This window comes from Zalophus californianus, chromosome 4 (genome assembly GCF_009762305.2).
Source record: "Zalophus californianus isolate mZalCal1 chromosome 4, mZalCal1.pri.v2, whole genome shotgun sequence".
NCBI lineage: Eukaryota > Metazoa > Chordata > Mammalia > Carnivora > Otariidae > Zalophus > Zalophus californianus.
In genome coordinates this window covers 74,349,423-74,375,446 of record NC_045598.1, presented here as the reverse complement: position 1 = coordinate 74,375,446, position 26,024 = coordinate 74,349,423, and the positions used below count along the sequence as shown (strand labels likewise).

The following is a 26,024-nucleotide window of genomic DNA, read 5'->3' as shown; positions in this document are numbered from 1 at the left end:
TTTATTTATTTAAGAGAGTGAGCAAGTGAGAGAACGTGCAGAGAGAGAGAGGGAGAGGGAGAGTCCCAAGCAGACCCTGCTCTTAGGACCTGAGCCAAAACCAAGAGTCAGTGGCGCAACCAACTACACCACCCACGTGCTCCCAAATAAATTTAATTTTAAAACACCCAGCATAATATGATGCATTCACAGTTCCAAAACATAGTATTTGCCCTGAAACAAAAAAAGTCCAAAATAACATTTGATAAAAATGAAATATGTTCAAAACTAAGTCAACACTAAAAATAGTAACACAGAAAAAAAGTCTACCACCCCATGAGTGTTCAAAGTTAATAAAATATGCTATTAAATATCATATAAACAATATATCAAGTAAAAACAACTACAGGTCTCTAAAAATAATTTAAAAATTCATTTGAAATATGGCATATAATCTAATTTTCATTATTAAGCTTAAAAAATCTTATTAACATATACACATGTCTCTCTTTTCAGTATCTTCCCAAATTTCTTTGGGTGGGTAGGCAGGGTGCATAGCTCCAAGTTAAAATTCTACCCCTGCCCCCTATTTCAAATTCTTAAATAAAACAAAACAAAATCAAAACACAACCCAATAACTTTTATTCTGATATTAGGGAAAATCTATCAAAATATGAAAGAAACATTAATTTGCAAAGGCAAGATCTTTAAATTAGTTGAGAATACCAAGGTAAATTTTGTATAAGTCCACCTTTCTAAGACTTTTGGGAAATTATAGAACCTTAGATTGGAAAGAACCTTTAAAACAATCTGGTTCAGTGGTTCCCAACATTTTCTCTTCTACATTATACCACAGAACAAGGACACATTCCTATTAGTAACAACTGCTTCCCATAAAATGATTTTCAATTAGGAATTATATGCCCATTCCAGATTCCCCAAGAACCCAAAGCTCTACTCCAAACAATCACTACCACTAGAATGTCCTGTCTTTCCATTTGCTATAGTGATGGAAAACTTACTAGAGTCTAAATTTTTTAAAAATAACCTTTTTGTTTTAGAACAATTTTAGATTCACAGGAAAGTTGCAAATATGGAAAGTTCCTGTCTACCCTTTACTCATATAGCTAAATTTTTTCTTGATTGGTTTTGGTAGGAGTAAGCAATTTAAAAAAAAATGATTTTATTTATATATTTGTCAGCGAGAGAGAGAGAGAGCTCACAAGCAGTGGGAGCAGCAGGCAGAGGGAGAAGCAGGCTTCCTGCTGAGCAAGGAGCCTGATGTGGGACTTGATTCCAGGACCCTGAGATCATGACCTGAGCTGAAGGCAGATGCTTAACCAACTGAACTACCCAGGTGCCCCTAAAAATATTACCTTAAAAACTATTTGTTTCTAACTTGTTTTATTGTCAATACTTTCAGATTTGGAGGCTAAAATGGTCTTAGAAATCCTAGTAATACAGTGTTTAAACAGCAAAATCACAGTAAGCATAAAAATGCAAAAACTGTGGTATACACAGACCATGAAAAGGATACTTGTTTACAGTATAAGAGCTTAAAGAAGGTAGAGCACCTTGTTTGATCTCAGCTGTGAGCATGCACAACAGATGACTCACATTTTTTAGCCCTCTGTGCATATCCACGAATGACCATGAAAGTGCCAAAAGTATTGATGTTGGGTTTACAAATAAATTTTATCAGATAGGTGAATACACACATACGGAATCTGCAAATAATGAGGATTGACTGTATACACATATATTTATAGTACTTACCTTTGAAGATCCATTTGAATACATCTGTATCATGTTCTCTGCACCTTGTTTTACTTTAAGTTCTATATCCAATTGTTTTTGTAAGGCCATCAATCTATTATTGCTAGTGGAACAACGAGGGTCACTGCTGGGAGTATCTGGAGTCCTTGGGCAATCTGTAAATTAAATAGTATGTTAAAATTACTTACTAGGACCAATTGCTGCTTAAAATTAAAAGTTAATATTCTCAAAGAATAAAGAATTATAAGGTTTGAAATGAGCTTAAAGTCACCTAAATGGAATCTCCTTATGCTTACAGATAATACAAGAATTCAAGCCAAGAAAATGTTCAAGTAGAGTTGCAGGATCATCTGCCAGGGATACACCGAGTCTGAAACTGAATTAGATCATTGCCCCAAGTTTTCCCAACACTATTATATTTAAATTAAATTAAATAATTTGACTTGTCTATTCAACAACTGAACTAAAACCTCTACTTACTACATGATTGGTTAAAGAAGAAAGCATATTTAAACATTATACAGATTCTTCTAAAGTAAATCTTTGTAAATAGAACTAATATAATGTCAGCATTCTTTATAGTAATAACCTAAACATACACATAAAGGATTTCACATTTGTTTTCTACTAGGAGGATGTTCAGTCACAGTGGAAAGTGTTTCAAGGATACTGATTGATACCACATTGCTGATGGGGGATATCTAAAACTTCAAGTCTATTTTAAAATAAAAACAAAAACTTTGAACAGAATCTTCTAATTATTTTGGGTAATCCATTATTGTTAAAATACTTCTACTAATTTTACCGTATAACTAAAATTATTCATATCGAAGTTCATCATTTTGTGTTTTCTGCCCTAGGTCCCTTGCTTATAAAAAAGAACAACTTAGAAGACTAGGGTACTAGACCTGGTTTAGTTATAAGTAACTTGGCAATCACTGGAAAACTGTCTAAACTGAAAGTTACTTAACCTTTGTGCTTAAGGGTTAAGTGCAATAAAAGATGGTATGACCAACTGATTTTAATGACTGTTTTACATTTGGCTTTATATTCCTTTAAAAAAATTCATGAGTTTAAAAACAATTCAACATAATTTGTTAATTAACTTGCAAAAATACAGGTGCTATGCTAGTTACAGATATAAAATACCATTTTATCATTTACATACTATGTTGCAAAGTGTAAGTCTTGATGTAAGTGCTCTATAAACTCATCAATCCTCATAAACAGTCCTATAATGAGCACTGCACCCATATTATAGAAAAAGAAAACTAGGGCACAGAGTGGTTAAGAAACTGGCCCAAGGTCATATATCTAGCAAGTCAGTTCCAAACCAAAGTCTACCTTGTTAATTGCTGTGCTATGCTGCCTTTTTACCATTTAAAAACCGTGTAAACAACTATACTAGACTCTGCATGTATGCATACTTACATATGTAACAGTATAATTACACACACACAAATATGTATATGTATGCATATTAATCCTTAAAATAACATCTTGAGACAGATATTATCCACATTTTACACATCAGGAAACAGGCAAAGTCACAGTTACTAGCTGAGATTCAAATTCAAAAAAGGTTTCTATCGTAACTGAATTCCCCACATTATAATAAGCTGCTCCAAAAGCTGATTTTATAGGTGACATATTCTTATTTTAAAAACCCTAATATTAAGTATAGACACTTTCCAGATCAGGCTCACAAATGAACTACTTAACATATTGTTATGGACAGAATGTTTATGTCCCCCCAAATGCATACGTTGAAACCATAATGTGATGGTACTGGAGGTGAGACCTCTGGGAGGTATTTAGATCATGAGGATGGTCTCTCTCTGTCATGTAAGGATACACAGAAAAGATGCTGTCTGCAAACCAGGAAGAAGCCCATTACCAGAACTCTGACCCTGCTGGCACCTTGATCTCAGAGTTTCCAGCCTCCAGAACTGTGAGAAATAAATGTCTGTTATTTAAACCACCCAATATATGGTACTTTGTTGAAGCAGCCTGAACTAAGACGTATGTACCATAGTGGTTAAGAGTACCTACGTCTGAATCTCAGTTTTGGAACTGAGATTTAGTACAAACCATATAATAGGGGGTAAGCTACTTAACAGCTCTGTGCCTCGTTGTTATTGTTAAACAGTAAAAATAGCATCAAGCTCACAGGGTTATTGCGATTTAATAAATTACGTGTAAAGAGCTTAGAAAAGGGCGTGGTGCATAGTAAATATTTAATAAACATTAACTAGGAGTAGTCATTGTATGAAGTGTAAGCATATATCTCCTGTTGAGTCCATAAATGAACTGCAGATCATAGTAATGACTAAAAAGTTAGGTCGATTCAGATCTGTGAACAGTTAAGATTTCCTTCCTTCCTTCCTTCCTTTTAACATAAATGATACAAGACTCTTGTAAGAAATTGAAGTCACATAAAATTTGGCATATAAAGTTAATTTATAGTAAGCACATTTAAAAAAAAAAACTGGGATGCATTCACAGAAGGCTCTCAGTTGAGAAAAGTATGGAAATGTGTTTTCTGTAAAACAGCTGATCATGTTTAGCCTAGGGTGAGAAAGAGAAAGGATTCTTGCCTAAATATTTAAATATTTGTCTATTTACTTACTATTTCCCCACAGGGCAAAGAATTAGAACAAACAGATAAAGGTAGTGAGGATAAAAATTTTTATCACAGAATAAAGAGAAATTCCTTACATTTTAAGTTATCTAACAATGAAATAGATTCCTTAAAATGTAAGAAAATCCCTTGTCTCTGGAAGCATTTACACAAGAGCTAGATTATAAACTGTTAAAGAAGCTATGTAAGAAATTCTTGCACATTAAAACAGGTTGTACTAAGACATTGAAAGATACACTGATTCTAATAGTCTGTGAATTTGTAATAATATTATAAAATCTAACACTATTTTTAGGAAAAGTATGTCCTCAGTTTTAATAAGGATTATAAGAACATAAGAAATAACATAATGATTAAGAGTCTGGGCTCTGGAGGTCAGAATGCCTGGGTTAAAATCCTGTGGCTACTGCTTATTGGTGTGGTTTTGATCGTATACTTACTTCACATCTCTGTGTTGCAGTTTCCTCAGCCACAAATTAGGGGTTCTTGTGAAGATAAAGCCTGTATAGTGCTTAGGCCAATGTTTAAGATTCAATAAAATTACATGTCAGGGCACAGTTAAATAGCTGGTATTTCTGCTCATTTAATCTTCAAAGGAACTCACAAAGGTTTGTAATATAACTTCACTTTACAAATAAAAACAAGTAAAACTTACAGAGATCAAGTAATTTGCAAGTCACAAAAGTGTACACCAAAGCAGAAATTTAACCTTAGATATGTCTGGTTTTATAAAGCCCACTTTTTTACTCATTTAGAAATCAGAGAAACACCCTGATGTCCCCTCAGATTTCACCTATTTTTCCTTTTAACAAACTACTTTTCTTCTCTCCAGTTTCCTTTCTTATATGTTATGGTAAATTACAGCATTATAAAATAAATGGTTGCCAGTATATTTGTTAAACCCTTTTCTTCATGGTAAAACATATTTTAAAACAGGGGTATAGCCGGAACTCCCTATTAATGTTCTCGTCTTTCAAAAAGGAAATTTTAAAAAATTCTGTAAGTTTAAATTATTTTTCCACTCTAAGAAGATCAAATGTTGAATCTATTAGGTATATACTTTGCCACTTTAAAAAACTATACCCCATGATGAAGACTCATGTCAAATCTCCATTTGCTGTATCTATTTGCTATTACTACCAAACCAGTTTGGGATTACAGGAATTATTTGTACTTCTAACCATCTAAACATTATCATACAATTTGAAATATAATCTGTTATACAAAATTCAATAACAAGGTTTTAATATGTTTATATATTAGATCAAAAAGGTCCCAAATAAAGTCCCACTTTCATAGCTAGGCATTAAAAGCTTTATGCTGAAGTTAGCTAACTTTCCATTACTGCTTTTTATCAAATTCAATGTTTGTTTTAAAAAAATCTTTTTCTATCCCCCAAAATGCAATGTACTTGTCTTCCTCCATACCATTGTTAACTCAGCTTAGGCATTACCTTTTTCTTCCCTAACCAACCCCCAAGCTGATTAGATGCCCTTTCTAACAATGCCTTCAAAGTATATTTTCTTCCCTCCATTGAAATATACATTACACAGTATTACAATGATCTATTTTCATGTCTGTTTTCCCTCTGAGACTACAAGTATCTTGATTTAACAATTTTAAGGGACTAGTTTAACAGCAAACTGACCCAGAAAAATAGCAGACTAGTACTGAAAAATAAGTAAGTTTAAAAATGAGGGAGGGAATAGAAAATGAAAGATTAAAAGGCACAGAGGGCAAAAAAAAAAAAAAAAAAAAGTGTAAATGTATCTTACTGTATTTCAGAAGAAAAAAAGAAAAATGATTCAAAGACATTATGTGAAGAGAAAATGACAAATTTTTCAGAACCTATAAAAGATACCAATCCATGAATTCAAGCTATCCAATCAACTCCAAGCAGATATATATATAGATATATATATATATATGGGGAAAAGTCCATACCTGGACACATCACAGTAAAACTTCAAAAAATCAAAGACAAAAAGAAAATCTTTTTTTTTTTTTTAAAGATTTATTTATTTGATAGAAAGCACAAGTAGGCAGAGCGGCAGTCAGAGGGAGAGGGAGAAGCAGACTCCCCACTGAGCAGGGAGCCCAATGCGGGGCTCGATCCCAGGACTCTGGGATCACGACCTGAGCTGAAGGCAGATGCTTAACCGACTGAGCCACCCAGGTGCCCCTAGACAAAGAGAAAATCTTAAAAGCAGCCAATGAAAGGGTACCTTTAAATAAGCTACTGTAGATTGACAGCAGACTTTTCAAAAATAGCAATGAAAGCTAGAAGAACACAGAATGATAGTTTTTTTTTTTTAAGATTTTATTTATTTGACAGAAAGAGACACAGCAAGAGAGGGAACACAAGCAGGGGGAGCGAGGGGGAGAAGCAGGCTTCCCGTGGAGCAGGTAGCCCGATGTGGGGCTCGATCCCAGGACCCTGGGATCATGACCTGAGCCAAAGGCAGACGCTTAACAACTGAGCCACCCAGGTGCCCCCAGAATGATAGTTTCTTTATAAGATATAGTTATCAAGCTTATATTGTAAATTCAGTGAAAATACCTTGCAAGAATGAAGAAAAAAACTAAAACACTACCAAGATGGAAAGAATGTCACAAACATAAACTCTTAAAAAGAAAACTCTAGAAGTGATACAAATTGATATATCAGAAGAGAAATAAGGAATGAAGAGCACAAAAATTGTTTTATATGTGAGAAACTTTAAATGACTATATAAAATCAATAAAAAAGTCATGTAAGGGTTTTAAGAAAGCTAGAATAAAAAATAAGGCAACAACAATAGATAAGTCAAGATATGGGTAAGTGGAGGCATCCTAAGGCCTCTGAATTGTATGGAGATGAGTAAGAACAGTGATTAACAGTAGTCTTTGATAAGCATGCATTTTATAGTCCAAATTAACCCAAATTTCCAAAATAATTGACTGATGTTTAAAAATCATATCAAAATGCCAAGAAAGAAGAGAGAAGAAACACTGAAAGCACAAAATATAAACCCAAATATATCAGTAATTATTTAAATATAATGGACTAATGATCTAGGTAAAAGACAAAAGATCTTACACTGATTAAAAGATTAGCCTGGGTAAAAATGAATACAACTAAATGTAATTATATGTTATTTACAAAAGACATATCTAAAACATAGTAATATAGAAAACCTGAAAGTAAAAGAGTAGAAAAAAGATATTCCATGCAATCAATAATCCCAAACCCCAAACTATATTTATAACAGGCAAAAGACACTTTCAGCACAAAAATTACTGGAGATAAGGAATTCATTTCATAGCAAAAGAAGGTTCAAGTCACCTTCTATTGAAAAGATAATTCTAAATTTGTAGGTCCTCAAAAATATGGCCAAAAAAGAAAGCAAAAGTTGACAGAATTAAAAAGAAAACAGCAACTCTACATTCCACTAAGTATTAACAATGTTTTTAGTAATTAATAGAATAAGTAGACACAAATCCAGGTAAGGATGCAGATTTTAACACCACAGTTAAATGCCTAAACTATAAACATACTAAGAATAACACCCAGCAACTGGAGAATATGCATTATTTTCTTGGCACACACAGAACATAAAGCAAGTCTCAGCAAATTTCAAGGGACCACAGTGTAACTAATAAAAAAAAATCAATAAATAAAGGATAACTGGAAAGTCCTCATGTTTAATAAATAAAAAATACACTTTTAACCTAGTTCCTGAGACAATACAGACATAATGAAAATGAGAAAATATCTCAAACTGATCAAAACTTTAGGTGATATCAGCATCATGGTGTCATAGGTGTTTCTCCTTTTTGTACCCCCCACTTTTAGCAATAAATTAGACACCCATCTATAAACAAAAGTGCCTTTGTGGAATCTGTGGTATCCAGCACCAGGCCAAAGGACCTGGGAGCAGTCTTGTCCACATTAGCATTCAGTAATAGGCAGACAAATCTTGGTATCTCAACGTAAATAAAAGACTTAAACGGAAGACCTGATACCATAAAACTCTTAGAAGAAAATGTAGAAAAGAGCCCTTGACAATGGTCGTGGCAATAGTTTTTTGGATATAACACCAAAAGCACAAACAACAAAAGCAAAAATAAACTCAATCTGTTCTGTACAGCAAAAAACAATCAAGAAAATGAAAAGCAATATATAGAATGGGAGAAAATATTTGCAAGTCATCTATCTAATAAGGGGTTAATATCCAAAGTATATGAAGAACCCACACAACTTAAGCAAAAAAAGAAAAAAATCTGATTAAAAATGGGTAGAGGAACTAAATAAACATTTTTTCAAAAGACATTCAATCATCAAGAAGACAAGAATAACAAATCTCCTTGAAGGCTGTGGAGATACAGGAATCCATGTATGGGAATGTAAACTGGTTTAGCTATTATGGAAAATAGTATGAAGGTTCCTCAAAAAATTAAAAATAGAACTACCACATGATTCAGCAATGCCACTCCTGGGTATATATTTAAAGGAAATAAAACCATATCCAAGAGATATATGCACTCCCTCCCACGTTTACTGAAGCATTTACTTACAATAGTCAAGATCTGAAAATAACCTAAAGATCCATCAATAGTAGTTTGGATAAAGTGTGGGGTGTGTATGTATGTATGTATGTATATATGTATACACACATACACAAAATGGAATATGTATTATTCAGCCATTTGTGACATGGACCTTGAGGGCAAAATGCTAAGTGAGGTAAGTGAGACCCAGGAAGACAAATACTATATGATTTCACTTATATGTGGAATCTAAAAAAGCTGAGATATCATAAAACAGAATGTAGAATGATGGTTACCAGATGCTGGGGGTGGGAAAATTGAGGATGTGTTGTTTAAGAGTACAAACTTGGAACTGATAAATAGGTCCTGGAGATCTATAGCACAGCAGAGTGATTATAAACAACAATGCTGTATTATAAACATCAGAGGTACTAAGAGACTAGATCCTAATTGTTCCCACCACAAAAAAGATGACAATGATGTGGTGTCAGCTAATGCTATGGTGGTAATCTTATTGCAATATATAAATGTATCAAACCAACATGTTGTAACCTTAAACTTACACAATGTTACATGTCAATTATATACCAAGAAAAAATTTAAAAAATTTTACATATGGAAAATGCAGTTAAGCAATAATGAGAGGATATTTGTAACCCTGAAAACATGTATTATGAAAGAGAATAAATTTAAAGTTCTAAGCATCTGTCTCAAGTTAGTTAAAAAAAAAAATAGCCAAATCATTCCAAAGAGAACAAGAGAAAGGAACTACTAAAGATTAGGGTAGAGATTAACAAAATAAAATCAAATACACAAACAAAAGGATCAGTAAAGTCATTTCTTTTTTTTATTTTTTGTGAAGGGGCAGAATAGTAACAAGAGAAGTCTTAGAAAAGTGGTCAAGGAAGAAAAATGGAGAACATACCAATATAAGGAATGAAAGAGGGACTGTTACTACAGATATATGCTGACTTTAAATGGATAACATCATAAGTTATATCAATAAATTTGAAAATTATATTAAATGGAGAACATCTTAAGGAATTAATTTCACCAAAAGTAATTTTTTAAAAAGATAATTACCTGTAAAATTTAAAGTGCTGGGGCATCTGTGTGGCTCAGTAGGTTAAACATCTTACTCTTGATTTCCGCTCAGGTCATAATCTCATGGTTGTGAAATCAAGCCCAGCATTGCACTCCATGCTGGGCATGGAGCCTACTTAAGTCTACTCTCTCCCTCTGCCTCTCCCTCCCACCCCCACTCTAAAAAAACAAAAACAAAAACAAAAAAAGTGCTATGAGATACCTAAGAGAGTTAGAAAATATTTGCAATCTGTTAAGTACTAACTTCATACTCCATGCTCAATCTCTTCTCTTGCGTAAAATAAGAGGCAAGTTAAGGGGGAAAACAAATAAAATTTCTCAGTCTCACTTGGAGAAGGCAGTACATGGCGCATGTGACCCAATTCCAGAGCAAATATGAGTAGACATCTGTAGCTTTGCTTTTCGGAGAATGCTTTCGCTTTTTTGATAAAAAGAGACTTGCTAAGCTCTCATCAATAATAAGAATCCAAGAAAACGCTGTGGGGGGAAACCTACAAAGTGGGCAATGAAATCAGAAAAAAACCTAATTAAAGACAGACAGCTCATAAGGTGCCATCCATAATGGCTGAATTATTTATTGACTGGCCTTTGGCTTGGGATGACTGTGGGAAAGGAGAATGGATAACCTGTAAAAATTCCTACCGCCCTCATCTAGGTTTGACACAGGAAATCATACTATCTATATGGTGCCCAAAATTTATTTTAATGGGCTCCAGGTTGATAATGCTTTCAGGCATCTTACCAAAAGAAATACAAATCCTCTTTGAAAAAATTCAGACCTAGAGGCACCTGGGTGGCACAGTCAGTTGGATGACCTCTTGGTTTTGCCTCAGGTCGTGATCTTAGGGTCTTGGGATTGGGCCCACATCAGGCTCCGTGCTCAGCGCAGAGTCTGCTTGAGATTCTCTCTCCTTCCCTCTGCCCCTCCCGCTTGTGCAGTCTAAAATAAATCTATAAATAAATAAATAAATTCAGACCTAAAAGAATTCCCACAGATGAAGTTCCAGTGAAAATGTGCACACAATTAGAAATCACAAAGCTCAGGTAGAAAAAAAATTCACCCTGAGTGAAGAAAAAAGCTACAGGAGTAGCATTGCAAAAATTTCACTTATTGTCATTATCTTATACAGAATGTGGAAAAGCTAATTTAATTTTTTAATTTAATTTTTAATTTAATACATAAAACTAATAAAAAGGGTATCAAAAGAATGACCAGGACAAGAGACTATCAAAAATTACCAAGATTAACAAAACAGAACTTCTAGTAGTAAAAAATATGTAACAGAAATTAGAAATACAATATATGTGCTCTAGAGCAAATTGGACACAGGTAGAAAGAGTATTAGAGAAATGGAGATAGATCTAAAGAAATTATCATGCATATAATTGGAGTTCCAAAATGAAAGAGTAGAGGGAATATAGGACGTGCAATATACAAAAAAACCCAAAAACCAAACAACAACAACAAAAAACACACAAAAAAAACCCAGGGGCTAAGAACTTCCCATAGTTGATAAAATATGCAAATCTCAGATTCAGAAAAGTAGAATGAGAAAAAAAAGGAAAATGATAAACATGGATAATTAAAAACCAACAATAACTATATAAAATAATTAGATCTAATTTGTGGAACTGAAGATAAAATGATAGAACTAGAATATCAACAACAATGGCATATAAATTAAGTGGAGTTAAGCAGATTGAAGTTCTAATATTCTAAGTTTGTTATATGGTATGGGAAGAGGGAAAACCATTCAGAGTCTAGTTGATAAAAACCAAGTTAGATATTTTCAACAAAGGGAATTTAACACAGAGAACTGATTACATCATATATATCCAGGTATTATGCAAAGGATGAGGGACAAAATAGTAACAAAATTAAAGAGCTTAGTCAGGTGTACTGCTTTGGAAGTCATCAGAAAGTATGATGTGGTTAAAATGTCCCTAGGGTTAAGATTTTTCAGAGACAGAACAATGAATAAAAACTGAATTTGTTAGTAGTATTTCCAACAACGTATAGAGCAACAGATAAGCTGTTTTTGGTGTTTTCAGTATTTTTTCTAAAACCACAACTGAGTAGTTGGCTTCCAAGATGAATGAGAGTTCTAGAACATAGGAGCAATCCATATGCTTAAAAGGTTCCTGATTACTTAAGGTCTAGCCTTAAACTGGTTCCTTGATTCTCTTGGAGGTATACAGAAATGTAGCTGACCTCGAGTCTTCCCAGGCCCAAGAAAGTTTCCTCAGACTTTACTTACCTCCAACAAGGGGTTTCATGTTCAGAATTACAAGAGCTTAGGTGCTCATAACTGACCTTTCATCAAGCTTTTAAAACACTTTATTCACAAAACACCCTAGAAAGGGCGTATACAGTCCATCCTCCAGGTTATATAAATGAGAAAAACAAGTCCTGGAGGGGATGCAAGTGGTATGTAACCATACAACTAAATAATGGTCCAACCTGGATTAGATCTCAGATCATATAATCTTTGATCTTTATTTTATACCCAGCTGACTCCCAGTACACAATATTCGTGAAATGGTACTTGTTATAGCCAGCATGTCTGCTTATGAAACAAGGACTATTTATTTACCGCATTAAAAAAAAATACAAGAGGAAATATAGTTGAAGTGAACCTAGCCACATTTAAATTAATCAAAGTAATATGCTGAAGCACTAGCTTACTATTTATCTCCTTCGCAAACTTCCATCTAAAGTCTCAGCTACTGTTCACCTGCCAGTATTCTGGTTTTCACCTGGTACTTATAAATTGATATTTTAAGAATAAACTGCTCCCAGGACGTCTCAGTGGCTCAGTAGGTTAAGCATCTACCTTCAGCTCAGGTCATGATCCCAGAGTCCTGGGATTGAGTTACGGCATCGGGCTCCTTGCTCAGCTGGGAGTCTGCTTCTCCCTCCGCCTGCTCTGCCTGCTGCTTCCCCTGCTTGTACACTCTCTCTCTCTCTGACAAATAAATAAATAAAATCTTAAAAAAAAAAAAAAAAAGAACTGCTCCAGAATCTTGCCATGTGTTAATTAATGGTGTATATACCCCCCCCAACTGAGTATTTGTGTTTAAACAGATATGCTTACCATATATAGCCATCTGAACCTGCTCAGACTATAATGAATGCTCACTTATTATTAATGGATGCTTAATCAATTATTTTGTGTACTCAGGATGACTTTGGCATAGGCCATCAACTAAAGTAATGTTGCTGAAATCTTCTATGACTAGTACAACCTCAGGTTTAGCTTTCTTAATATTTTACAAAAATTGCATAGATGAGATTGTGGGCTGTAACATTATTTAAGGTTAAATAAGCAACTTAGGCATTAAAAATTTCAGAACTGCTTGTATCTATTACATCTTAGTGTTTGAAAACTGCACATTGTATCTCCTGGTAAAGAAGACTTCTTTATTTTGTACCTAGGGCATGCACAGTTCTTTCATAAATTCTCCTAAAGATGGTGCTACTTTTTCTTCTTTCCTACCTCTGATTACAGTAATGTGTATTACCAACTACTATACACCTGTTAGACTGGTTAAAAAATATATTAACAATACCAAGTGCTGGAGAGGATGTGGAACAACTAGAGCTCTCATATATTCCTGATGAGAATGAAAAATGATACAGCCACTCTCGAAAACATTTTGGGAGTTTTTTCTAAATTTCTTTTTTATTTCAAATTTTTATTTAAATTCTAGTTAGTTGCCATATATAGTAAAATTGGTTTCAGGTGTAGAATTTAGTAATTCATCCCTTACCTATAATACCCAGTGCTCATAACAAGTGCTCTCCTTAATACCCATCACCCATTTAGCCCATCCCCAGCCCACCTCCCTCCATCAACTCTGTTTGTTCTCTATAGTTAAGAGTCACTTACGGTTTTCTTCCCTCTCTCTTTCCCCTCCATGTTCATCTGTTTTGTTTCTCATAATGTTAAACATACTCTAACATATGACTTAGCAATCACACTCCTAAGTATTTACTAAAGTGAACTAAAAACATGTTCACACAAAAACCTGTTAATAGGTAGTTACACAGCAGCTTTACTGATAATTGATAACAACTGGAAAAACCACCTTAAAGCTCTTGGTTAATGGATAAACAAGTTGTGGTACAGCTATATAACAGACTTACTACTCAGTAGTAAAAAAGAATGAACTATTGATAAATGCAAAAACCTGGATGAACCTCAAAATGCAATTCTCTGAAAGTCAATCTCAAAAGATTACATACTTTATGATTTCATTTATATGACATTCTTGAAAAGCAAACAATTGTGACAGAGAATAGACCAACAGTTGCCAGGGGATATGGAATGGGGAGAGGGTGTGACTACAAAGAAAGAAACAGCCCTGTTCCTTTTTCTGATTGTGGTGGTTAGATAAACCTGGCATATATTAAAATTTATGAAATGGTTTACCAAAAAAGAATCAATTTTACTGTGTATTAGCTTTTTAAAAAAAGTATATCATCAAAGAAAGTGTTAGGTATCTATGAATTATGTAATTTCATGATTTTAAAGATGAGGAAACAAATCCAGGGTTATTAAAAGTGACTTGCTAATTAATGATCACAATTACTCAATGGCAATCCTCTCATTAAGAATTCAAAACTTAATACAAAGTATGGTTTACCTCAAAATGAGAAATTCAGTCAGAAATAAAAAATATGTAGAATTACATAACAAACCAGGCCATAGATTTCACTTACATTTTAATATAAAATTCAACTATAATTTCTATGCCATATTTAGGTGAATAGGCCAAGAATAAAAAAAATTAAATTCTTACTTCTATTCAAGAAAGACTTCATAAACTGCACCTTAGTCATTAAGAAAGAAAACTCCTTCAATTTAGTTATTATATCCAGAATTTAGCAGAATTTCTAAGGTTACCTCTGAAAAACTCCAGTATTATTAGTTGTATACTAAATCAATATTTCCCTTCTGGATATTCTAGATATTAAAGAAAATATCCACTACTTCAATAGGCAAAAATCAGTCTAAGTTTGGTGGAACGTGAGAAAATGGAAATAGGAAGAAGTATAAGAAAAGGAAATAAGATGAAAACAGAGGGGCTTGTACTATACAAATTACTAGCTATACTTAATAAATATGAGATATTTTCTTACCCTCTTTTTTTTAAATTTTATTATGTTATGTTAATCACCATACATTACATCATTAGTTTCTGATGTAGTGTTCCATGATTCACTGTTTGTGTATAACACCCAGTGCTCCATTCAATACGTGCCCTCTTTAATACACATCACCAGGCTAACCCTTCTCCCCACCTCCCTCCCCTCTAGAATCCTCAGTTTGTTTCTCAGAGTCCATAGTCTCTCATGGTTCATCTTCTTACCCTCTTCTTTAGGGATGATACACAAAAGTTTAATATTCAGGACCCTGGTTCTTTCCCAAATATTTCCTTCTGAGTCTCAGGTGTCAACTAAGACTCTGATTACCACTCCACTTTACAGAGAGATCCAATAATCTTTTTTATAAGGTGCATTCAGCCTCATCTAACCATATCTTCATAATTTCCATGTGGAGTGATAATACCAACAAGACTAAGTATATAGAAAGTAAACAGGGCATAGGCATGAAGAAAATATCAAAAATATTAATTTCTTGCTAATAAATGAACAATCATACATTCCACCAATAACGGTCCCAAATGATCAGATCTTGGTATTATAATATGCAACAGAGAGTTTTAAAAGTCTTGACGTTTATCTGATAAAAATCCTTACTTTTACAAATAAGAAACTAAAGGTTAATAGAGTTAATTATTACAAAGGTGAATTAAGAGCAGACCTCCTATTTACATAGTAATTATTCATACAATGCAGACTTGAATTTTGTCCCTTTCCTTAAGTCATTCTGCTTGCATATCCCCAAGATGAGAAGAAGGAATTAGCTAAACACTTGTTATTAACCCACATACTTTAGAGAACTGAAAGCAAAGAACCATGTCCTTGAATCTTCTTGTCAAATCTAATCTAAATGATTTTGTTTACCTTAATATACAATATAAAACACATACAATTTTATGGCAATTGAACCTAAAATTAATGTTGAACTACCTTTAATCCTGTGTTGTTGTTGCTTTTACTGCTGTTAAATAAGTAATGAGGAAAAAAGAAAAAAAAAAAGCTTATTACCAAGTTGTGTACTATGCCATTTGCAAAGAGAACTATTTTTTTTAATAAACTCAAATTTTAACAAAATTGTCAATTTTATTCCACACAAACTTAAGTATTAAGAAGTCGCAGTAAGAAAGTTACACTTCATATAACATTTGTCCTGCAATTATCTGAAAATTCAATATTAAAAATGATAGTAGAGTGGCGCCTGGGTGGCTCACTCAGCAAAGCATCTGACTCTTGATTTTGGCTAATGTCATAATCTCAGGGTTGTGAGACTGAGTCCCGCACTGGGCTCCGCGCTGGGCTTGTAGCCTACTTAAGATTCTCTCTCCTCCTCTCCATCTGCCCCTATCTGCCTCCTCACAACTGGCTCACATGCTCTAAAAAAAAAAAAGAAAAATTTAAATAAATAAATAAGAAAGAAACAAAGATCAGTAAAGAAAATTTCTGATTTAATTTAAAACTTTTATTCAAGGCTTTGTTCCCCATGTTGTTAAATTTTTAAAGTACTATGATAAAGTCTATTTTGGTATTAATTATAAGAATACAAGATTTTTATTTGCTGGTTTCTTTTTATTTTTTTGAGATCTACAACTAAACAGCCTCTATGTTTCAGGCTCTATGATAAGCCTTGAGAACAGGTGAATAAAAACATGTCCTTACCTTCAAGGAGCATGAGGTTTAGTGTTTAAACGTGTACAGTAGTAAATTACGATGCAACATGATACAATAATGAATGTACAAAGTAGAACAAAGAAAGATAATCAGAGAAAGTCAGGAAAGATTTCACAGTGATATCCAAATTGGCTTTGAGAAAGAAAAAGAATTTGTTAGTAGGACCCCAGGTCATTTCTTTATATGAAACTCTAGGAAAGACAAACTTATAAAAGGTAGACCAGTGGTTGCCTAAAGCCAGGGATGCAGACTAGAGACTGAGAATTAATGTATACAAGAGGACCACTGAAGTGATGGAAATGTTCAGGATCCACTGATTGTAGTGACAGTTACCTGGGTATATCCATTTGTTAAAACTCATCAAATCATATACTTAAATGTACATTTATCATATGTAATTTATACTTCAGTAAAGTTGATTTTTTAAAAGGGACTAGCAAACCAAATGGGCTACTCTTTGTGTGGCAAAAACTCTCAATATTCCAATTACAAGGCAGTTATCAGTATTCTGTGAGGAAAAAAATGTTTTCTCTAAATAAACTGAGTTTAAAGCTCCAGCGCTGTTTCTTATTTTAGACTTCTCCTAAGGAAGTAATGGGCAAAAAATGCAGAGCTCGGCAGAGTTCCAATAAGAACAAGCTATTTGTAAGTTTACATGATATTGCTAAGAAAAGCATTTTCATAACATGAATTTCCGCTTATATGTAATTATTGAATGTGTAGGTAAGAGAATACTAGATGAGTTGAAGAGTTCCTAGCTAACTTTGTTATTCTGGGAAAATTAATTCCCATCTTTGGGATTATTTCAGTTCTAAAACAAGAAGACTGGTTTCTCTATGATTTCTGTCATTTTTAAGATTCAACTCTTCTTACAAAGTTGAAATCTCTATACAGAGTGTCTCCAAATGAAATCCCTAAGGTAAGTCCCAGATGTGGAAATTGATGCAGTAAAATAAGTTTTATTAAGTACACTAAATATCTGAAGTATCTTATCCAATATTTTAGATTGGTAATTTGAGGTTCTTAGTCACATTTACGTATTTTCTTAATCAAATTTAATTTTGCTTATATCTGTTATTTCTTATTAGCTAATCTCACAGGTACTTCTAAAATTTCTACGGTGTTGGATACATTACTGTACAAATACCACTCCTTTTCTCTGTGAATGAAGACTTTGAAGGTTATAGAGATTACAAACCTTGCTCAAAATATCATCTTTGCAAAGACAAAACTATTAGATAAATGTGTCTTGTAGGATTTTTTTAAGTAAAAAGTTTTAGAAAGAAGGCATATATAAATGGATAAATATTGGTACAAACATGGAAATTTTTCTTCTGGAAGGATATACAACAAAAAGTTAGTAATGCTACCTTTAAGGAGAGAGCCTAGGTGGAGAGAGGTAGTTTTTCTATTTTTGCTTTCTGTATCATTGAAAAATTTCCAACATGAACATTTGGTAATTCCACTGTTTAAAAATCTTAGGTTAGACTTATGGGTTTTATTTTTCTTTTCTATATTTAAGGAAAAAAGTAATGTTTGGTTTTTAAAATTTTTCTTCTTCCTTTTCAAACAATATGCTTGGTGGCTTAGTTGTTAATTCAGTTGCTTAGAGCACACAGAACAAAGGTCATAGGTTTGATTAATTACATTTGCAAAGAATAAAAATATCCCTCGGTCACAGAATACATTTTTAAAAAGTCATCTGGCAAACTCGTGTTGCTGATCACAAGGATGAATCAGGTAAGAGCATGTGGTTGACTCAATACAAAACATTAATCTTGGAAAATAACTCTAAGTGATGTCTTACTGACAGAGGGTAAGAGAGTAGACAGCAGTGTTACTCATCTCTAAGTAAATGTTTCAATTTTCATATCCATCAACTCACTGCACTTCGGAATAGAACAGAAATAAGACCTTAACAATCAGAGAAAATATAGTCCCTGTACTTTCAGAAAAGCTAAAAACGGTTATGTCACAAAGCTTATTAATTTCAAAGATGATACAATTCTTATTAATACACTATATAAATATCAAATAAAATACATATATACCTGTAACATCTTCTGGATCTGAAACAACAATATGTGCATTTAGTTCCTGTAGCTTATGATGCAGTTCTTCTAATTTTTTATTTGATTTTTTCAAAATGTTGTCCACGTAAGCCAAACTTTTTTTATCTGTTGTGACTTTCCTCAGATTTTCAGCTCCTTCTTTGATTTTCAGTTCTTTCCTTATTTCTCTCTTGATTCGATCCTTGATATCATCCAATTTCTGTTGCACCATCGTATCTGAAAAGTCTAATTTTTGAACAGCACTCACATTCTCAGAAAATGGAAGACTTCGAGAATCTCCCTACAGAGAAAAAATAAACATACAAATGTGGTAGTTTAGGAAAGTTAGTTGCTCAGTAACATGTGCAGCACAAGAGCAAAACTATGTATTCAGTGATTCCTTATTAAGTATATTACATTTAATTATTTCCTTAATAAGCAACAGACTAGTTACCTTTATTATTACCATACAAAATCCTAAGTTCAAAAACCGCCCACCGACTAAATAGCATTATCTGAAAAATTTAAAGTAAACACACCTACACACAAAAGCATCTTAGGGTTCTATACAGAGAGTGGATTTCTGATATCCTATGAACCCAAGTTAGATTCCCAACGCCTATAATGTGAATCGTGAGCAAGTTATTTAACCCTTCAAATATTCAGTTTAATCGTCTGTAAAATCAACATAATATTGCCACCTTTCAGAGGTATTGTGATAATCCAAAATATTTTATGTGAAGCTCCAAGTACCATTCTTGGCCCACTGTAGAGTCACTCAAATAAGTGAAAATTATTATTAAATTCCATAGTTAAGATACAATTCTATTTGATCTTCTATAAAAAACCTCTTAAAAAACTAATATTGGCAAAAATAAAATAAAGTTATATCCTTACGACCACTTCTGGTTAATGAATTAAATGCATCAGGATTTGGAAAGACTATATTCAGAACTCTATATATTTCATGGCTAACTATCCTATTGATAACTTGGTTGACTCACTACAAAAACATCATTACTAGAAAATATGTCTCAATTATGTCCTACTGATAGAAGTAAGATAATACACAGTATCAGTTATTCATCTTAAAATAAAAATCAGATTAGGTAAGCACATCAAATCTACATTTAAAACAAACCAAAGTTATGTCCTAGCTATATGTATATCATTTGCTATTTTAAACTCCATTACTATAATACCACTGGTTTTAAAATTTTTAATTTCTGAAACCCAAAAATTAGAGATAATGTTTACCTGTAGGAAACTCAAAGGCAAAACTGATATTCATTCATATTCAATGTTTACCTGAGTGCTGTTCAAAAATTGAGTTTGTGAAGGTTCTAGAAAAGAGACATTTCACTGTGCACCCTTATGTACCTTTTGAACCACAGATCCAATTAATTAAAAGATTTTCCTTAATTTCTTCAGGAATCCATCATAACCATACAAATAAGTTCTGCTTAAATTCTTGGGTGCAAATACTTTTTATTTACATCTAGTTCTTAACCACTAAAAACCAGGTTATCTTGCAGAATAGTGAGTTAATAGATGTGAAGATGTGGGACCTAGTCTTGGCTTTGGACCAATTTACCCTGTGCCAAAGGGCATACTATACAAAAAATGAAGTAACTGATAAATCTATTCTTAACGTTTCTAGAGCCAAGAACCCCTTTGGAACTCTGACAAAAAAAAAAACAGTAGAACAAAGAAAATTTCATGTTTGTATATACAATTTCCAGGTTCCATGGATTGGAGATGAAGAATTCCTGGGAAAACTGATCTATACCTAATTGGCCTTAAATTTCTGATCCTTATTTATGTGGATATATAATGATCTTCTACCTGACTAAAACAGTACCTAGATTTTTCACTACTTATAGTGGAATGTAAATCCTATCATCCATTTATTCAGTTTCCAAAGTTTATGAATCTACCTTTGGCTGGTTATCAAAAATAATAGCACATGACTACTGTCAAAAAATAAAATGCCAAATTTCTGCTGTCTGGCTTCAGGTAAAGTGGATTGAGGCAAACAATACTTAGATGAAAAAGTTTAAGCTAATTGCATTCCTTTAGAAATAAATTCCTTTATTTCTAACCTTACAGACTCAGAAAACATGAACTGCTTTCATAAATTTGTGCTTTAATATTATGTACTATGCTAGAGGTTCCCTAAATTTCTTGGTTCATGGTGACCTTAGTGTGTCAGTAATTTTTTCCATTTGCCCTATAGGCCAAGAGAAATATCTAACAATTCTGTATTAAATAGTAAGTTCCTAATTACTTAATACTTAAATTATAACTCAGCAGCTGTTTGAAATAATACAAATATGAAAGAAAACATTACATTTTAAAAAAATTCTTTAATAACTACAGTTACTTATTAATGTTGGGTACTTTCACCATTTCTCAAACTCTGAAATCAGATTGGACACTCCCACCTTCATCTTCTGTTCCTCCATACAAAGGAAATGTAGAATAATCTAATAATGAAACTTAACCAACTCCAGTTAGTTGATACCAACAAATGGTGTCACTGTGTTTCCCTGGAAATTTTCAAATACACTGCAACATCCTGAGAGTTTGCTGAGGCACCCCAGAGAGCCTTGTTGTACAGTTTGAGAATTGTGGTACTAAAATATAAAGGCTGTTACAAAAAACCCTGTTCTATGAAAATGGCATCAGTATTTGATGTGAATCCTTGAAGGTCTTTTGCCTACTTCAAATCTCATTTCTTTCCAATTTGCTACCTAAATCCCAATCCTATCAAACTACAGAATTTACTGCTGGAGACAATCTCTTGGCTCAGCTACTAATGCATGCTGCACCTCTGGGATATACTACCTTTCCTTCTTTTCAACTATCTCTTCCTAGTCCCTTCTCTGCCTAACTTCTATCTTGTTTCAAAGTTGACCATAAATCTTCCTGGGAAAGAAATTTCCTGACTATGCCCTCTTAGAATTTAGATTAAATGCCTCTCTTCACTACCCCAAAGACTATTAGCAATTTGAGGGCAAGGCTTATACCTGGCATAGCAGTTGTTTTGCTTTCTTAATGATTAGTCCATTATATTATTTAATATTCTTCTTCTTTCTTTTTTAAGATTTTATTTATTTGACAGAGAGAGAGAGAGAGATTGTGAGGGCAGGAACACAAGCAGGGGGAGTGGGAGAGGGAGAAGCAGGCTTCCCTCCAAGCAGGGATCCCAATGTGGGGCTGGATCCCAGGACCCTGGGATCATGACCTGAGCCGAAGGCAGATGCTTAACAACTGAGCCACCCAGGCGCCCCTAATATTCTTCTTTTGGAATTCAGGAAAGTCTGTCACTGCTGAGGAACTCATGCTTTCCTCTTTCTGATAAAGAGAACTTACACTCTAGGAAACTCAAAGGCAAAACTGATATTCAACCATAGCAACTATACTAGCTAGAATTAGATATAAACTATAGGTGGCTAAGCATGTTTGCTTTCTCTTCCTTTTCAAAGGCCTAAATTTTTAGTAACCATATTTTACTCCCATCTTTTGTTGTGACATGGTTTAAATATTTTTTGAAAAGGAGCAACAGATACCTACAGTATAATCAGTAACTTAAGATAAATGTCCCCTGACAGTAGGCAGGAAAGATTACAGTACTTTCTATTACTCCTTTCCTAAAAATTTTAGTGCAGTAAACTGTGAAATTTACTGGAAAATATAATTTTCTTGCATTTGAAACAAGTGAAATGAAATATTTTATCTATTAACTTATGTCTCTACCCTAAAAAAATAATAAAACAATTATATCATAAATGCCAGAATCAGTACTGGGCAATGAAATAGTATTTCTGACATAGGTAAAATAAATTAGCCTCAGAAAATAAATAGCTATTTAACCAGTGAAAACCTTCAGTGATAATCTTTGTCTCAGTAGCTTCTATTACAGGCAGTAATAACTGTCTACACCATCTATATTACATTATGTTTAAAGCTTAACACTTTCATCTGCATTCACAACTGTTTTCTACTCTGTAAAATTTCATGCCTACTCCCAAACAGTAGATACCTTTTTTCATCTTTTCAAAATAAAGTTAGATCTAACCTCTAATCACAAACTCCTTTTAAAATTCACTAATATGCTCAGAAAGTATGCAGATAAAAGATTAAAAAAAATGAACTAATCCTAAGCATAAAACTAAACTCTTAACAATATTCATAATGCTGCATCAATTATCTATACATAAAAGAAACCTCTTAATTCTCATCTCTTTTATCACTGAAATCATAAGCTAGCCACTCCATTCTAGTCAAATTAATCTAACATTTTGCTGTTTACATTATTTTACCTTGTCTTTCTTATGCCCTATTTATCTAAATTCAGCATCACAAAATACTTGCTTAAAAAATATTTTAAGTCTTTCATGGTTCCATTTTAAATTTTATATCATCCATATGTTTAATGCAGTCATTCAATCAAATGGATCAAATCCAAACAAAAGGAAATCATCAGTAAAATTAATACCCCCAGGATTTACAGAACTGAAATGATTTTTAGTTAAATAGGTTTCAAGTGGCTAAATAAAAGGAATAGAGACCCCAATGAGTAAGAAAGTAAGAATTAGATGGATTTCAAAGGAACAAAAATAAATTAAAAACTGAGCGGTTAGGTTAAATAGCAGATTAGACCAAGATAATGAATTAGTATACTGGCAGGTAGAAAACTGGGGAAATTACTCTGAATTCATCACACAGAGATATGAAAAATTAAAAGGCATGGAAGATAAAATGAGAAGATCCAAGATCCATCTAGGAAGAGCTCCAGAATAAGAGAATAAAGAAAATGAGGGAGAAGTACTGCATGAAGATAAATGAATGGGAATTTTCCAGAATTGAAGAATGATTTAAATCCTTGGGCCAGAAAGCCACACCAAACTGTAATAAGATAAATGAAAATAACAACAGAAATAAACAGAGGAAAGGCATTTTATCAACAAATGAATGACAATTAGAGCAACAGAAGACTTCCCTTAATGACAACAGAGGCCCAAAACTATCAAACTTCTATGAGACTTTGAGATTTTATCTTAAAGTCTTCAGATATTGCTAAGGCTTTCTCAAAAAAAAAATTTTTTTTTTTTTAATCTGCCTCAAAATATTAACATTCTGGGGAAAATTACAGGTGAACTAACCTAGAGTCCATGTTATATTTACATCATTCTCCTGTTCACTAATCATGTATCTGTTAATATACATTAAAGAAAAACTGTGCTGTGGAAGTAGAGAATGCACTACTGTTACCTCTGAAACTGACAAAGATTTTTCTAATCATAATGTTAGCAATAATCCAATGTAAACTGTAAGTCTTTACAAAAGCTGGAAATCTGTAACAATAAACTTAAAAATAGTCATTTCTTTCACCTAGTCATCCTAATTCTAGGAATATAACCTAAGAAATAATTACAAACTATTACTTCATAGAACAGTCAATTCAATAATTTTAAAAATCATCAATAACATACACAAGGCAGTGTTATAGGCATGGACTTCCTCACAAAACTTACAAATAGCAGAGCTTTAAACCAATTTATAGGGAGAGAGAAAAACTGAGGATGCTACTAAGTGTCACAACAAAAGAATTTCAAACAGACTAGGGAATAAGAAAAGATTTCTCTTATTTTCACCCTTTATTATTCCACAGTAGTATGTACAGCCTCATATATTGCTATGTACACACAACTGTATTTCAAATTATGTTTAAAATAAAAATGGGGGGAAAAGGCTAGCAAAAAAATAAAATATTAATTATTTCTGGGTCAGGACGCCTGGGTGTCTCAGCCGGTTAAGCTCTGCCTTCAGCTCGTGTCATGATCCCAGAGCCCTGCGATAGGGTCCCGCATCCGGCTCCTTGCTCAGCAGGGAGCCTGCTTCTTCCTCTGCCTGCCACTCCCCCCTGCTTGTGCTCTTTCTCTCTCTGACATACAAATAAATAAAATCTTTAAAAAAAACAATTATTATTTCTGGGTAAGAAAATGAAGAGGAATTTTCATTTTATTCTTCAAAGTATCCCAAATTTGCTCGATTTTTTTAAGTAATGAACATATGCTGCCTATCTAATAAGGAGGGAAAGACATTATTTAAAAGAAACCAAAAATAACTTCCACTGTGTTTCAGTTTTGGCAAATGTAAAGCTTATACTGGTATCTTATAGTCTATAGTATATTTGCTATTTAACTAGGTTATTTTGAGTCTATACAATTTCAAGGCAAAGGGTAAGACTACACATTCCGCTAATTAGACAATATCATGTGTGAGCCAAGTATTTCAAATACACAGATGTGAAATTATGTATTTAATAAATACAACTATTTTTACTTTATAAAATAATGAAATTCTGATCTGTAGACTAAAACATAAATTGATATTTTCAAATTATTACATTTTAACAGACAGTGAAGTAAAGAAAAACAGTAAAGAACAGGATCAGATTCAAAGAACAAAATGAAGAAAAAGGTCTGCTACTTATGATCAAATACTTCATTTAGAGAGAGCTAGGAAAGGATGTTTACTCCTCACTGGACAAGTTCCCAAGAAGTAAAAAAGCTGTTATTTTCTCTACACTACAGACATATAATACAGTCTGATCTGTTAGATGCCAAGAAATGCTAGAGCGCCCATAAAAACTCACTGGGAACAACGGCTCATATAATGTTTTAGCTAGAAATAACTTCAAAGATCAAGTAGCCTAACTCCCTTGTTTTAGTTTTGAGGAAAGCAGGTTCAAAGCAGCTAAGCAATTTGCCTAAGGTAACAAGGAAAAGTCAGTGACCTGGCTGGGTTTACCATACCAGTCTCCTGACTCGTGGTTTGGTGCTATTTTACACTACTGCCTTCTTAGAGGAGATCCTAGAAGTATCCATTTCCTTGTATTTGAACTACACCTTGACCTGATTTGCATTAATTAATAGGTATTATGTACCTTAAATCATGAATACTGGCAGGACATAAATCTTCTAATTTCACCATCTAATCCAATCCAGGAGAGAATGCTCTCAACCAGAAAACGAGAAACCAGTTCTAACAGCAGCTCTCCGTCACTAGCTATGCAATTCAAGCATGTTACCCCCATCTT

General features: G+C 33.3%; 1 protein-coding gene across 1 annotated transcript in view; it reads right to left on the bottom strand.

Annotated features, from left to right (window-relative positions):
- PKN2 (protein kinase N2) overlaps window positions 1–26,024 on the bottom strand; it is a 137,785-nt gene that overhangs the window by 71,833 nt on the left and 39,928 nt on the right. The window contains exons 2-3 of the mRNA XM_027608178.2: window positions 18,917–19,217; window positions 1,756–1,910 (exon numbers count right to left, since the gene is read on the bottom strand). Coding sequence (XP_027463979.1) covers window positions 1,756–1,910; window positions 18,917–19,217 — 456 coding nt within the window. The remainder of the gene's footprint in view (window positions 1–1,755; window positions 1,911–18,916; window positions 19,218–26,024) is intronic.